Source organism: Pongo pygmaeus, chromosome 9, assembly GCF_028885625.2.
Source record: "Pongo pygmaeus isolate AG05252 chromosome 9, NHGRI_mPonPyg2-v2.0_pri, whole genome shotgun sequence".
Classification (NCBI taxonomy): domain Eukaryota; kingdom Metazoa; phylum Chordata; class Mammalia; order Primates; family Hominidae; genus Pongo; species Pongo pygmaeus.
Genome location: NC_072382.2, coordinates 73,691,300 through 73,704,644, shown reverse-complemented (window position 1 = coordinate 73,704,644; position 13,345 = coordinate 73,691,300). Strand labels below are relative to the sequence as shown.

Genomic DNA, 13,345 nt, shown 5'->3' with positions numbered 1-13,345 from the left:
TGACTTTAGGCAGGCATGGGCCCACTGGCCCTCAGTTTCCTTCCTGTACAGTGAGGATAATGGCTCCTCTCTCCCTGCCGGGTGTCTTGAGCAGATCAGGAGAGGGCAGTGTGGCCACCTCTGTGGCGAGTGGGTGGGATGGGCTGACTTCGATTGGTTGGGCTCTGGGACAGGGAAATGAGGAAAAGAGGTGAGAGGCAGGGCCCTCTGGTCCGCCCTGAGGCTGAGCCACCTTGATCTCCCTGGGCAAGGACAGGCAGGTATCGCTGGCCTGGGCAAGGGTGAGTGTGTGTGTCTGTGAGTGCCCATATGTGCTCATGAGCCCTGACCCCAGACTGGGGGCTTTTCTGAGGGGAACAGGAAAAGCTTCAAGAGGGGCTAGGATGACCTAGTCTGGTTCTTCCCTTTCTCTGCACCCAGAATCAGGCCTGATCTGGAACAGATGTCATGGCATGTGAACTAACTGTGTGTGCGCGTGCGCGTTTGTGTATACTCACAAAAACATCTTCTTTGCCCCCACCCCGAGTCTCACCTCCCTGTGCCTTCCATCCCCAGAAATACCCACCTCGGAAAGACTTGGTCCGAGCTGTGTCCATCCAGACGGGCTACCTCATCCAGAGCACAGGGCCCAAGAGCTGCGTCATCACCTACCTGGCCCAGGTGGACCCCAAAGGTGAGGGCTTGGCCCTGGCAGCTTATCATGGGATCCTTCCCTATATCACAGGGGTGGGGCCTGATCTACTAGGGATCCAGAAGGGCATCTGTTAGGAGCTGTTTTGCATTTTGGGGCATTTCCATCCAAAGCCTTCCTTGAACCAAGGCTTGGGACTTTACAGTGGTTTGAAAGGAGTGGGCCAGGGAGGTGCCACTGCCCCACTGATGAAGCTGGGAGCGCTCTTCCTGGACTCTGCCGTCCCCATGCTCTGCCTTGTTCCCTGCTCACTGGCTGTTCCCTCTGCCTGTCCTGGATGCCTGGGTTTTCTAGGCCTTAGTCTTCTCTCCCTGGGGATGGCTCAGCCAACCCTGTGGCTTCTGTCACAAGTGGCCATGTCTCTCTCAGCTGAGATTCAGATTCCTGTGGCCATCGGCCACCTGGACATCTCCCTTCGGATGTCTTCCAGGCACCTGAGCCTCGTTGTGTCCAGCGGGGAACTCGCCATCTTTCCTCCTAACTTGCCCCTTGCCCTAAGTCTCCACTTTTCAGTCACCCATGCCCAGAACCTGCTGTCATTTGGGGTCACTCCCTCTTCCTCAGCCAAATCTAGCCACTGATTCTTTTTTTTTTTTTTTTTTTTGAGATGGAGTTTCACTCTTGTTTCCCAGGCTGGAGTGCAATGGTGCAATCTCAGCTCACTGCAACCTCCGCCTCCCTGGTTCAAACGATTCTCCTGCCCCAGCCTCCTGAGTAACTGGGATTACAGGTGTCTGTCACCACCCCCAGCTAACTTTTTGTATTTTTAGTAGAGATGGGATTTCACCATGTTGGCCAGCCTGGTCTCGAACTCCTGACCTTGTGATCCACCCAGCTTGGCCTCCCAAAGTGCTGGGATTACAGGCGTGAGCCACCGTGCCTAGCCCCCGTCACTGATTCTTATTGATTCTGCCTCCTCAGCAGCTCCTGAGTGTGGCATTTTTCTCCATACCAACTACCTTGTCTGTGTGTAATGGCGGCCAGAGGAATTTCTCTAAAACACTTATCTCCTCATGACTCTCATCTGCTTGAAGTTACTCTGTGGCTCTCCAGTGCCCTCCAAGAAAAGCCTAAGCCCTGTCCCGGGTCTCCTGGTGTCTCTCACACCTCACCCATCCCCACTCCTGTGTCCAGACAGCTCTTCCCCGCAGCCTCCCTTCCTCGCCCCTCCAGGGGTGCTGCGGGTGTCACCTCCTGATCCCTGATACTCAGGGGAGTCACTGGCTCCCTGTTCTGTAGTCCATTCCCCTCTAGTAGAACAGTCGGCTCCTGTTGGGCCCCCAGTGAGTTCCTCTCTGGGTCCCCACAGCTGGCCCAGGGTGGGTGTCACAGTGAACATGGAGTGAGGGAGTGAGTGAGTGAGTGAATGACTAGAGGATGGGGAAGCCTTGAGCATCCTTGCCTGGAAATGCTCCAAGCCCCAGAGCACACAGTGGTCCAGGCCTAGCACTCCCCCGGCACCTCATTGTGTTGGGTGTCAGAGGTGGAGTGGACACTTGGGAATGAGACAGGATGGAGAGCTGGGCGGTGGATTCCAGGTCAGGCCAGGTTGGGGTGCTCAGCCAGAGGCCTGTGTGGTCAGGGGAGGACTTGGAAGGACAGGCAGGGGAGGGGCTGAGCGTCAGGGGCATTCCTGGGAGGGGGGTTAGGTTGAGAAGGGATGTCTGTGATTGAGTGAGGCAGCAGGTGCAGCAGGGTGGGTCAGAGTTTCCACCCATGTATAGTCTGTGCTCACCTAGGACCCTTTGGTTTTCTTCCATGTAGTCTTTGAGGCTGGGCAGAGGGAAAGTGGGGGACAGAGCTAAGCCTGAGGACCTCGGTCTGAGGTGGAAGGGAGTGAGGGTAAAGGCTTGTAGGACTTGCCTCACACACCCCCTCCTCATGGGGAAGACGGTGGCCTCCCTGGAAGCTCTGGGCAGAGGGTGGGGCTTTTGTGGGGGACGGAGGGGCTGGGTCCCTGAGGCTGCTTCCTCCCTTCCCTGCCCTCACAGGCTCCTTACCCAAGTGGGTGGTGAATAAATCTTCTCAGTTCCTGGCTCCCAAGGTGAGTGGCCTTGGGATTTTGGGGGGTGTTGAAGACTGGAAAGAGGACTATGGAATGAGGTGGGTGGAGTCAAGCACGGAGCCTGAGGGCCAGGTGTGGTGGCTCATGCCTGTAATCCCAGCACTTTGGGAGGCCTTGGCAGATGGATTACCTGAGGTCGGAGGTTCGAGACCAGCCTGGCCAACATGGCGAAACCCTGTCTCTACTAAAAATACAAAAATTAGCCGAGTGTGATGGTGGGCGCCTGTAATCCCAGCTACTTGGGAGGCTAAGGCAGGAGAATCACTTGAACCCAGAAGGCAGAGGTTGCAGTGAGCCCATATCGTGCCACTGCACTCCAGCCTGGGCCATACAGTGAGACTCCGTCTCAAAAAAAAAAAAAAAAAAAAAAAAAAAAGAATGGAGAATGGAGCCTAGGGCCCAGGGAGGGCAAGTAGGGCTGAGGAGCGAAGTTTTGAAAGGGAGCCAGTCAGGATGCTGGGGGCTGAGCAGCTGGAGGGGGCGTGGAGAAGACCTGCCCCCTAGCCACCACCTGACCCTGCGGGGTGGCGGGCCCACAGGCCATGAAGAAGATGTACAAGGCGTGCCTCAAGTACCCCGAGTGGAAGCAGAAGCACCTGCCTCACTTCAAGCCGTGGCTGCACCCGGAGCAGAGCCCGTTGCCGAGCCTGGCGCTGTCGGAGCTGTCGGTGCAGCATGCGGACTCACTGGAGAACATCGACGAGAGCGCGGTGGCCGAGAGCAGAGAGGAGCGGATGGGCGGCGCGGGCGGCGAAGGCAGCGACGACGACACCTCGCTCACCTGAGCGCCGCACCGCTTCAGGGACGGAGACAGGACCGGGCGAGCCCTGGGGCGGCGGCTGCTCCTGCGCTTTCTCCCCTCCCCCACCCGGCACCTCCTGGTGGCACCGGGCCGGGCCCAGGCGGGTGCTGCAGCCTGGCTGGACAGAGCCCCAATAAACGATCCCACAGCCTCAGCCGGCTCATCACTGTGCCTGCTTCCCACCTGCCTCATGGCCGCTGCCGCGGTCCCCTGCGTCTGCCCTTAATTTTGTTAAGGTTATTGATCATCCGGCCGTTGATCCTTCCAGCATCTCCTCATTTCCCATTGTGTAGCGGGGAGGAGACGGGGTTTATCACTGCCCCACTCCTGTCCATACTCTGTTCCATTCTCTGCCCGTATCTGTCCAGCTGTCCTTGTTGAGCAGTCATTTTGGCATTCATGCCAGGCTATTTGCTTTCTTTTCACTGCTTTAAGGCAGCGGTTCCCAACCTTTTTGGCACCAGGGACTGGTTTTGTACAAGACAAATTTTCCATGGATCAGGATCGGGGAAGGATTGGTTTTGGGATGATTCAAGTGCATCACATTTATCATTAGATTTTGATAAGGAGGGCACATCCTAGATCCCTCGCATGCGCAGTTCACAATAGGGTTCTCCCTCCTATGAGAATCCAATGCTGCTGCAGATCTGACAGGAGGCGGTAATGCTAGCTCAGCCTCTGCTCACTTCCTGCTGTGCAGCCTAGTTCCTAACAGGTTCCTGACAGGACCAGTACCAGTCTGTGGCCCAGGGGTTGGGGACCTCTGCTCTAAGGGAAGGAGCAGGCCTTGACAGAGACCCTGGGTCAGGAGTCAGAGGGTGAGGTTCTACTCTGTGTCCTTCGGCCCAAGGCCCTTTGGGTCCAACCTATGGACTGGGGTCTGACACTCCTGTCATCCCAGAAGGGAGGTGGAGGGGTCCGTGGGTCTCAAGCCACAGGGCTGTGGGCCTCAGAGCTGAGGCTGGGGCAGCATACCTTGGAGGGAGGTCAGGGGTGCAGGTGAGGGGCCTCAGATTCCAGTGCAGTTGGTGGGGACCAGGCTTGGTGATTCACGCCCTCCCTAGGTCATTTTGAAGACCTCAGGACTGTGTTAACAGAAATGGTAGGGTCCCCAGACCCCCTATCCCCTTGCCAGTGGTCAGATGCCAGCCTTCTCACCCTGTGCTGCACCTCGCTGGTCTGAAGTCTAGAGGGATGCCTGGGCCTCCCCTGTGATCTGTGGCCCCCAGGTGCCCTCTGCTGCCCAAGGGACACCCCTGCTGCCAGGACCAGAGGAGGGGCCTATGCTCTGCTCCTCTGCAGTGTTTTTGACACCATATGAACTTGGGGCCCGGAAGTTCTCCCCAAGGTCTGGCCCTGTTCTCCCCTCCCGGAAAGCTCCTTTGCCTTAGCCCTACCACTGGAAGACACGGTCTACTCAGAGTCAACTCTTTCCCAGAGGGACAGGGTGAATGGCCAGTGGGGGGCAGGCAGGAGATTCTAGAACTCACAAAAATGGGTTGCTTCCCAGCTTTGCCCAACACTGGCTTTGTAACTTTGGGCAAGCCCTCAGACTTCTTGGAGCCTTATTTCCTAACCCATAACCTGGGATGATAATTTTTGCCATCAAGAAGAATGTAAGGATTGAGATAAAAGGAATAAATTGCCCAGCACTGGGACTGGCATGTAGTAGGTGCTCCAATTAATGACACTTTCCTCTTCTCAGGGTAAACCCTCATCCCCCGCAATGTGAGATCTGTTCTTCCAAATATACCCTTTGTGCATATGCAGAAATTGAAGCCCAGAGAAGGTCTCTGGCGTGGCTGGCCCGTGAGGTGTTCTGGACACAGGACCCAGAAATGTCTGCCAAGCCTGGTACCCTCATCTGTGTATGTGCTGGGAGGATGGGTGGGAATCTCCTGTTCTCTAGGTGTGGGTGCTGGAAACTCAGGCTGCAGCCTTCCGCTGAGGGATCCTTGGGAGGTGTGGCTGGGTGGGTAGCTTCCCCACAACCCTGCCTGTGGGCACCCAGGAAGGGAAGTGAGATACCCTTTAAGAATGTGGTGGAGGGAGGATTTCCTAGAGGAGGTGGTCAGGAACCACGGACGGCCTTCAACTGCCTCCTATCCCCCTGGGAGTGTGGCCCCCTTGTGGGTGGGGTGTATGTCAGGGCAGACTCACCAGAAGAGGGTTGGCGAGAGCAGGGAGACTCAGGGAGAGGTGGACTCAGCGGGCGAGGTGGCAGGGGTTAGACCTGAGCCTCAGGAGACAGTCGGAAGACCCGCAAGCAGCTAGAGGGGCAGGAGAGAGACACAGACCGACGGGTCCGGCGGGCGGGCCAGGCCAGCCGACTCCAGGACAGTGACTAGGCGGGGGGCGGGGCCGATGAGGGGGCGGGGCCCTGCCCTGCCCTGCCCCAGCCCCAGCCCCACCTTCCCCTCCCCGGGAGTCACGTGGGGCGGGCGGAAGCGCCCGGGGGGTGGGCGCGCCCGGCCCCTTGCTGCGATTTGGCGGCGGCGGTGTAAGTCGGTGGCGGCGCCGGTACGCCTGGTCCCCGCGTGGAGTCTTTACTCAAAACAGGTCAGTGCGGCTGCCGGAGCCTCCCCGTCTGCAGGCCCCTCGCCACATTGGCCTGCAGTTTCCCCATTCTGCAGAAAGGAACGCCGAGGCCGCGCGCTGCTTCTGCTTCCCCGGGTCATCTTGTCTGTTTACCTTTTTGGGCATGGTGGTGGGGGTTGCCTCCTGAGGATAAGCGAGCGGGCCAGAGATGGTAGGGAGGGGGGTGAACCAGCGGGACCCGGGGCTTCCAGACCGTATAGCCCTTTGGCGTGAAGGGTCTCTGGAGTCAGCCGCCCTCGGGCGCCTTGGGGTTCCCATCTGTGAAGTGAAGGCTCCCACCTCGTTGGCCGCTGAGACCCTTACATTTCTGGAGATCTGTACGAACCTATGCCCTGGGCCTGGGGCTCCAGTGACCTTGGGCAGGCTACTTCCGGTCTCTGCATCTCAATTCCTCACCAGTAAATGGGGCATGGCTTCCCCAGAGCCCCTACCTGGCCCAGTTGCTGGTGAAAGGAAGTATGTGTTCAGGGAATGGGGTCACGCTGGGAGTGGAGTGGTTGGGCCTGGAGAGAGCAGGCTTGGGGTGCAGCCTGGGGGCAGGGGGTGGGTGTTTGGTGCAGGGCCGGCGGGGAGGGGGGAATCTGGTCAGAAGCCATCACACTGTGGTTTCTGCTATATACCTTCCCTTCCCCCACATCCCATGTCCTGGGGAGCCTTCCCTGATCCCAGATAGGTGAGAGGGGGGCGCTTCAGGGCCAGACACCTGGGGGTACTCGGAAGGATTTGACTCTCTGGTGGGTCCCAGGGTCCCAGACTGAAGCACTCTTGATACCTGTTCGCAGAGAGTACCCAGAGGCCAGGCTGGGAGAGACCGCCCAGCAAGATCATCACAGGGTAGAAGGAGCCCAGCAAAGCCTTGAAGACAGGTGTGGACAGGTGCAGGCCCCAGGGGAGGGGATGAGTGGAATGGGCTTGGCAGTTAAGTGGCAATTTACAAGGATAAGGACCCTCCAAAGGCGGGGCGTAGCTTGTGCAAAGTCAGGAATTTGGATGGTGTGTCTGAGGAATGGCAGAAAGATGGGTGTGGCTGGCAGAGGTGTAGAGAGAACTCATCCTGTGTCCCATGCCTGGCTGGTGATTGTCAGGGCCGGGCCTGGGGACCTTGCTTCCCCATTGGCTACTTGCATATTGGAGTAGTTTAGGAAGGGGGTGTCCCAGGCAGAGTACCGGTGACTGATAAGGTGGAGGGGGCAGAGCCCACCAGGGCCCTGATTGCCCCCAGGTTTTGTTTTGCATTCAGGCCTCCCACTCAACCACAGCTTTATGCCCCCACCACCTGGGCTCCAGCCATGCTTCACACATCCAGCCTCAGCTTTTTGTACAGATTGTTAATCCTCCTCCCAACCCTCTAGAAGCTTCCTCCCCATTCAAATCCCCAGGTCCTTTGGGACTTCAGGTTTCAGAGATGGGCTGCTGTTGCCCCTCCTTCCTGCCCAGCCTTCAGTCTTGTGTAATGGCACAGCTTAGGAAGGGTCTCCTTGGAGCTCTGTGGGGATGGTGCCTGCAGAGCCGTGGGGATCACTGGGACCTGGGGCCCTGAGTCCTTGTGCAGCCACCAATCACTATGTGACTCTACAAGTCCCCAAAACCTCAGAGCCTCCATTTCTCCATCTGCAGGATGGAGTGATCAGCCCTAGCCTCATGCCCCAAAGAGAGACGGTGCTGGGGCAATAGTCAGGCCTATCTGCTAAGTCCTGTCTCCAGCATTGAGGGTTTGAATGAAAGAAAGAGAGAACCCAGGGGAAGGGGTCAGTTTAGAGGGGTTGGGGGGTATCTGAGAGCACCGGGGGCTAGTGGTGGACCAGGCCTAGGGCATCGGCTGGAGGTGGGGAGTCCCTTCCATTTTCCGGAGCCCTCTCTCCTTCCCACCCAACTCTCCCTTGGCTGAGCTCAAAGCCACCCGCCACTGCCCAAACAAGTGGCCTCTGTTCCCAGGGTAGGGGGAGGGGAGGCAGGCCCTGGGCTCCAGGCCCGCCTGTCCAGCGCTGACCCTGGCCCCCCGCCCCTCACTCTGGGTCTTAACCCTTGGGGGCCTGGACCTGGCCCTGGGCTCCTTGAGGGCTGGTGATTCTTGTTCACCAGCTGTCCCCTCTACCCCGCTTCAGGCTCCCAAGGGTTCTGTCACATCAGGAGGGGATGCAGTAGGAAATGGAGAAGGAAGGAGGGAACAAGGGTGGGGGACAGGCTGGAGCAGATATGGCCGTGGACACTTAGAGACCACTTGGCCTAGAAGCTTCTTTCACAGATGGGGAGACTGAGGCCAAGAGCTAGAGATGAGGGTAGGATCACACAGAGACCCCTGGTGGGGGTCAGGACAGGTTCTGTCTCCTAGTCTGGCCTCTCTGGGGGAAAGGGGAAAGAGGGAGAGGGAACATTTTTTTTTTTTTTTTTTTGAAACGGAGTCTCGCTCTGTTGCCCAGGCTGGAGTGCAGTGGCACAATCTTGGCTCCACCTCCTGGGTTCATACCATTCTCTTGCCTCAGCCTCCTGAGTAGCTGGGACTACAGGCGCCCGCCACCATGCCCGGCTAATTTTTGTATTTTTGGTAGAGACGGGGTTTCACCTTGTTAGCCAGGATGGTCTCAATCTCCTGACCTCGTGATCCGCCTGCGTTGGCCTGCCAAAGTGCTGGGGTTACAGGCGTGAGCCACCGCTCCCAGCCGGGAGAGGGAACATTCTTTGTTGAGTACCTGCTGTGTGCTGGACACTGCACATTTGTCATCTAACGATTTACATAATTGCATAAGAGCATAAGACGAGCATCACCCTCCAATATCATAGTGGAAGTAACAGCCTTAGAGAAAGCTGAGTAATAACATCAGTGAGAATGAGGTCAGCAAACATGCCTATAGCACTGTTGTAAACAGTTTTATGCATATTAACCAATTTCACCCTGCCAATAACCCAAGAAATTAGGTAACATTCTACAGATAAGGAAACTGAGGCACAGAGAGGCTAAGTAACTTGCGTAAGAATACATTGGGAGAGTGGTAGAGAGACAGGGTCAGGACCCAGGTGTTCATTGCCTCCTTTGTGTGACTTCACTTTGATCTTACTCTTTGAGCACCTCCCAGGGCTGAGTGAGGTGCTTACCCCGGGTGGTGACTGAAGCATCCTTAAACAGTGTGTGACCCCAGCTAAGCTCACCCAGCCCCTCCTCTGGAGCAGAGTCCAGTCCCTCAGGCAGCTCTTCTCATTTCTTTCTCTGGTCTTGGGCAGGTTAGAGTCAGCACCCTCCACAGCCCTGTGCGGAGAGGTGTTATGTTTTAGAAAGGAGTTCTGTGCTAAGGGTGGCCACTCCAGGGGTCTGAACAGCATGAGGATTTGGTGGGTGGGGAGACATCCCCGTCCAATGTGCATGCCCCACAAAACTCAGAGGCTGCTGCTGAATCAACCCCAATGTCCCCAGCTCTGATCAGAGATAACATTTTTTCCACCTCCCCCCACCCCTGGCCAGGCCCCCAGACTGTATGTACATTCCAACCAGGGATCTGAGGAGGACAGTCCCAGCTGGAGGCAGATGACCCCAGATGTGAAAGATGGTGGGGGGCAATGCATGGATTGTCTTCCACATGGCCTTCCTGTGGAATGTCTCTCTTTCTCATCCTTGGGCCATAGTACAGAGGGGAAGAGCCTGTCCCATAATTAGGTCATCTGTCCTAGACCACTGGGACAGTCAGAGAGTGGCTGGGAGGGGACGTGGAGTTAAGTGACCAGTTCAATAACAAATCATTTTTTTTTTTTTTGAGATGGAGTCTTGCTCTGTAGCCCAGGCTCAAGTGCAGTGGCGCGATCTTGGCTCACTGCAACCTCCGCCTCCTGGGTTCAAGTGATTCTCCTGCCTCAGCCTCCCGAGTAGCTGGGATTACAGGCACACGCCACCATACCCACCTAATTTTTGTATTTTTAGTAGAGACGGGGTTTCACCATGTTGGCCAGGATGGTCTTGAATGCCTGACCTCGTGATCCGCCCGCCTCAGCCTTCCAAAGTGCTGGGATTACAGGTGTGAGCCACTGGGCCCGGCCAACAAATCATTATTTAATAGTAGTAATAATAGTAGCAGTAGCTATTCTTTCTTGGAAGCTGACTATGTGCCAGGCAGTGTGCTAAGCACTTTATATACTGAATTCATTTAATCCTCAAAATAGTCTTCTGAGGTAGGCACCATTCCCATTTTACACATGAGGAAACTGAGGTCCCAAGAAGTTAAGTGATTTGTCCAAGATCATCCATTTCATAGAATAGCTGGGAATCTACATTTTCCATTGCTTCACAGTGAAAACCACAAGCACTGGGAGGCATTGCAGACAGAGGAGATCTAAACCCAGTCCTACCCTGGGAATGCCTAGTCAGTGATAGGCAGAGACTAGAGGGCCACCTGGTCAGGTGACATTGCTGGTGACCAACTGTGGATCTGGGGTGCCCTCAAGGGTACAGGGGTATCCTGCTTGCAGACTGGACTAATTGCTGTCAAATCCTGAGCCCCCGTGGCCCTGGCCCTGGGATAAGCGTCTTGTGGAGGTCTGGTTTCTGCTCTTGTCCTATCCACCTTGGCTCTTGTTCATACGGTGGTTCTCCCAGACCCCATTTTGCTGATGAGACTAAGGCCAGTAGAAGGTGGTGACTTGCCTGCAGTCTCTCAGCCACGGAAAGCAAGAGCGGGCCCTGGAACCCCGGCAGGGCGCTCTGAGGCCTACATTCTGCCTCTCTGCTTGAGGCCTGGTTGGGGCTTCCTGAAGTGTTGAGCTTCCTTCAGACCCTGCCCACACTGCCTTGTTACGAGGTCCAAGTCTTTTCTCCCTGACCAAACCGGGAACCTGATCCTGTTGGGGTGCCGGGGCTTTGCTACAGCAGGGTATCAGTAACTGAACAACCCTGGAAACATGGTTCCAGGGCCCAGAGACAGGGACCACCTATGGTCCAGTGTGTGGGGCTCAGGGTCAGAGGGGCCTAGAGGAAGATTCAGGCATCAGAGAGTCCTCCCTGAGGGGATGTGTTAAAATCTCCCTCCTGTCCTTATCCTCATTGTTTTGAGGGCAAAGGTAAAGGCAAGAGGGTGGGAGAAGATCAGGAGGGCCACTCCTCTGTCCCCATTCTCAGGGCAGAACCAGGGGCCACACCTGGAATCTTGGCTGTCAGTGGCCCTGGGGGAGCTTGGGCTGGCCCTGCCTCCTTCTGGCCAGGCCAGTGCTGGGGTGGCTTAACCCCCGGGACAGAAGACCAGGAGCAAGGCTGAGCTGCCACTGCATTTCAGCTTTTCAGGTGCCAGGGTCTCCCCTGCCAGCTTTCCTACTGGCCCAGCGAGCACTGCCCCACCCGGGGCATCCCCCTCTCTCCTCCCCAACCCATAATGCACAGGGCAGAGGTCTGCCTATAGTCAGGTGCAGAGTCAGGAACCCAGGGTCTGCCTCAGGCCTCTAGCTCAGTGAGAGACCTTTGGCTGGGCATTTATCTTTACTGTACTCAACTTCCCTGGAGCTTCAGGGAGGGGCAGTAAGGAGCAGCTCTGGGGATCCCCCAGGCTTACCAGCCCCCAGTTGTGAACAGGTCAGGACAGAAACCAACCAAATTGGGTAGGTGAGAGGGGGAGGGGGCTGGGGGGACTGGGCTGTTTTACTCCTCTCCACTCCCTTCTACTCTTCACACTGAGCAGCTAGAATTTTAAGATTCTGAGTCGAGATTCCAGGCTGGTGAGATTCGAGGATTTTAGGGTTTTATGTGCCTGTGAGTCCCAGCTTCTGAATTTCCGAAATTCTAGGTTCCGAGAGCCTAAAAAGCCTCGAGTTGGGCTGGGTCATCCCCAAGTTGAGGCTGAGGCACGTGCCATGCTTCAGCCAGGTTGGTGCAGACGGCTGAGGCCTGGAGAGTTTCTCAGTGCTGGCTGGTGGGTCAGAGGCACAGCTGGTCTCCAGGCGCCGGGTGCTCCCTGCATCTACCACCCCCAGCGCACACCTGGCTGTCTCCCCTTCAAGAAATCTGGGAACCCTATAGACTAGGTGGTAGCAGAGGGACACTCAGTTATCTTGGCAGTGGGGAGAGATGGGCCAGGCCCCCTCTGCATTCACGGGTTGTAGTGGGGCTGTTCCCATGGACACTAGGGCGGGGTTGTGGAGAGGCTTGGGGAGGGCTGGTGGCTGGCTAATTCAAAGAGGAAGGTCAGGGTCACACTGCTGGCCATCGGGGCCAGTACGGGATGTGGCTCAGCAGACCCAGGTTAAGCCTTGAAGGGTCAGAGCCAGGCTTAGGAGCCTCTGCAGAAGGTGGTGGACAGAGATCAGGAGCCTGAGGGAAGGTATTGCTCTGCCTTAGGGTATAGAAGGCTGGGCTTGGCTGAGGGACTTAGGAGCTACCACCCCCAGCTGTTTCCGGTGCTGTCTGGACCTGTGGGCACAGCAGCTGCACTCGAGGCTGCAGGTCAGGAGCAGCTCTGCCCCTCAGAGAAGCACAACCCAGCCAGGAGCCCAGCCAGGCAGTCGTCCAGGAGAAGGACACTGACAGCCAAGATTCCAGGTGTGGCCCCTGGTCCTCTCCACCTTTGGGACATGACACAGGTGCCCTTTGGGACACAGAAGTGTCTCTTGGAAGACTGCCTGGCCAGGCTCCTGGCGGGGTCGTGCTTCCCAGCCCCGGCCTGCAGCACATCCCTCCAGTGGGTACTCCATGCGGGTATGGTCAGCATTCCTCATGGGTTGGGGTAGGAGGGGCCCAGTTCTGCACCCCTTGATGTGTGAGCTGGGCAAGGCTTTCACCTACTTGAAACTTGATCTCTCTGGTGGCCGGGCGCGGTGGCTCACGCCTGTAATCCCAGCACTTTGGGAGGCCGACGCGGGCGGATCACGAGGTCAGGAGATCAAGACCATCTTAGCTAACACGGTGAAACCCCGTCTCTACTAAAAAAAAATTAGCCGGGCGTGGGGGCGGGCGCCTGTAGTCCCAGCTACTCGGGAGGCTGAGGCAGGAGAATGGCATGAACCCGTGAGGCGGAGCTTGCAGTGAGCCGAGATCGAGCCACTGCACTCCAGCCTGGGCGACAGAGCAAGACACCGTCTCAAAGAAAAAAAAAAAAGAAACTTGGTCTCTTGGTCTCTTTAGTGGGGACCTTTATCCAGGTGGGCTGCTGTGTGGGTTTGCAGCTTAAATGCACGTTTGTTCCCAGTGGCCACAGTGTGCCTGGTAGGGGGAATGGGC

The 13,345-nt window shown here is 56.9% G+C and overlaps 2 protein-coding genes across 7 annotated transcripts in view; both read left to right on the top strand.

Moving 5' to 3' along the window:
* The window catches only part of STARD10 (StAR related lipid transfer domain containing 10), a 31,161-nt gene extending 27,449 nt beyond the window's left edge, over positions 1–3,712 (top strand). For both annotated transcript variants that reach the window (XM_054440853.1, XM_054440855.2), the window contains exons 5-7: positions 556–673; positions 2,683–2,735; positions 3,296–3,712. In XM_054440853.1, the coding sequence (XP_054296828.1) occupies positions 556–673; positions 2,683–2,735; positions 3,296–3,541 (417 nt within the window). In that variant the 3' untranslated portion in view covers positions 3,542–3,712. The remainder of the gene's footprint in view (positions 1–555; positions 674–2,682; positions 2,736–3,295) is intronic.
* A 2,268-nt stretch (positions 3,713–5,980) lies between these two features.
* ARAP1 (ArfGAP with RhoGAP domain, ankyrin repeat and PH domain 1) overlaps positions 5,981–13,345 on the top strand; it is a 67,497-nt gene continuing 60,132 nt past the window's right edge. For 4 of the 5 annotated variants that reach the window (XM_063672052.1, XM_063672051.1, XM_054440847.2 and 1 more), the window contains exon 1: positions 6,001–6,117. The gene's annotated coding sequence lies outside the window, so the exon portion shown is untranslated. Of the gene's footprint in view, positions 6,118–13,345 lie in introns of all 5 variants that reach the window. The other variant, XM_063672050.1, reaches the window with a different exon arrangement.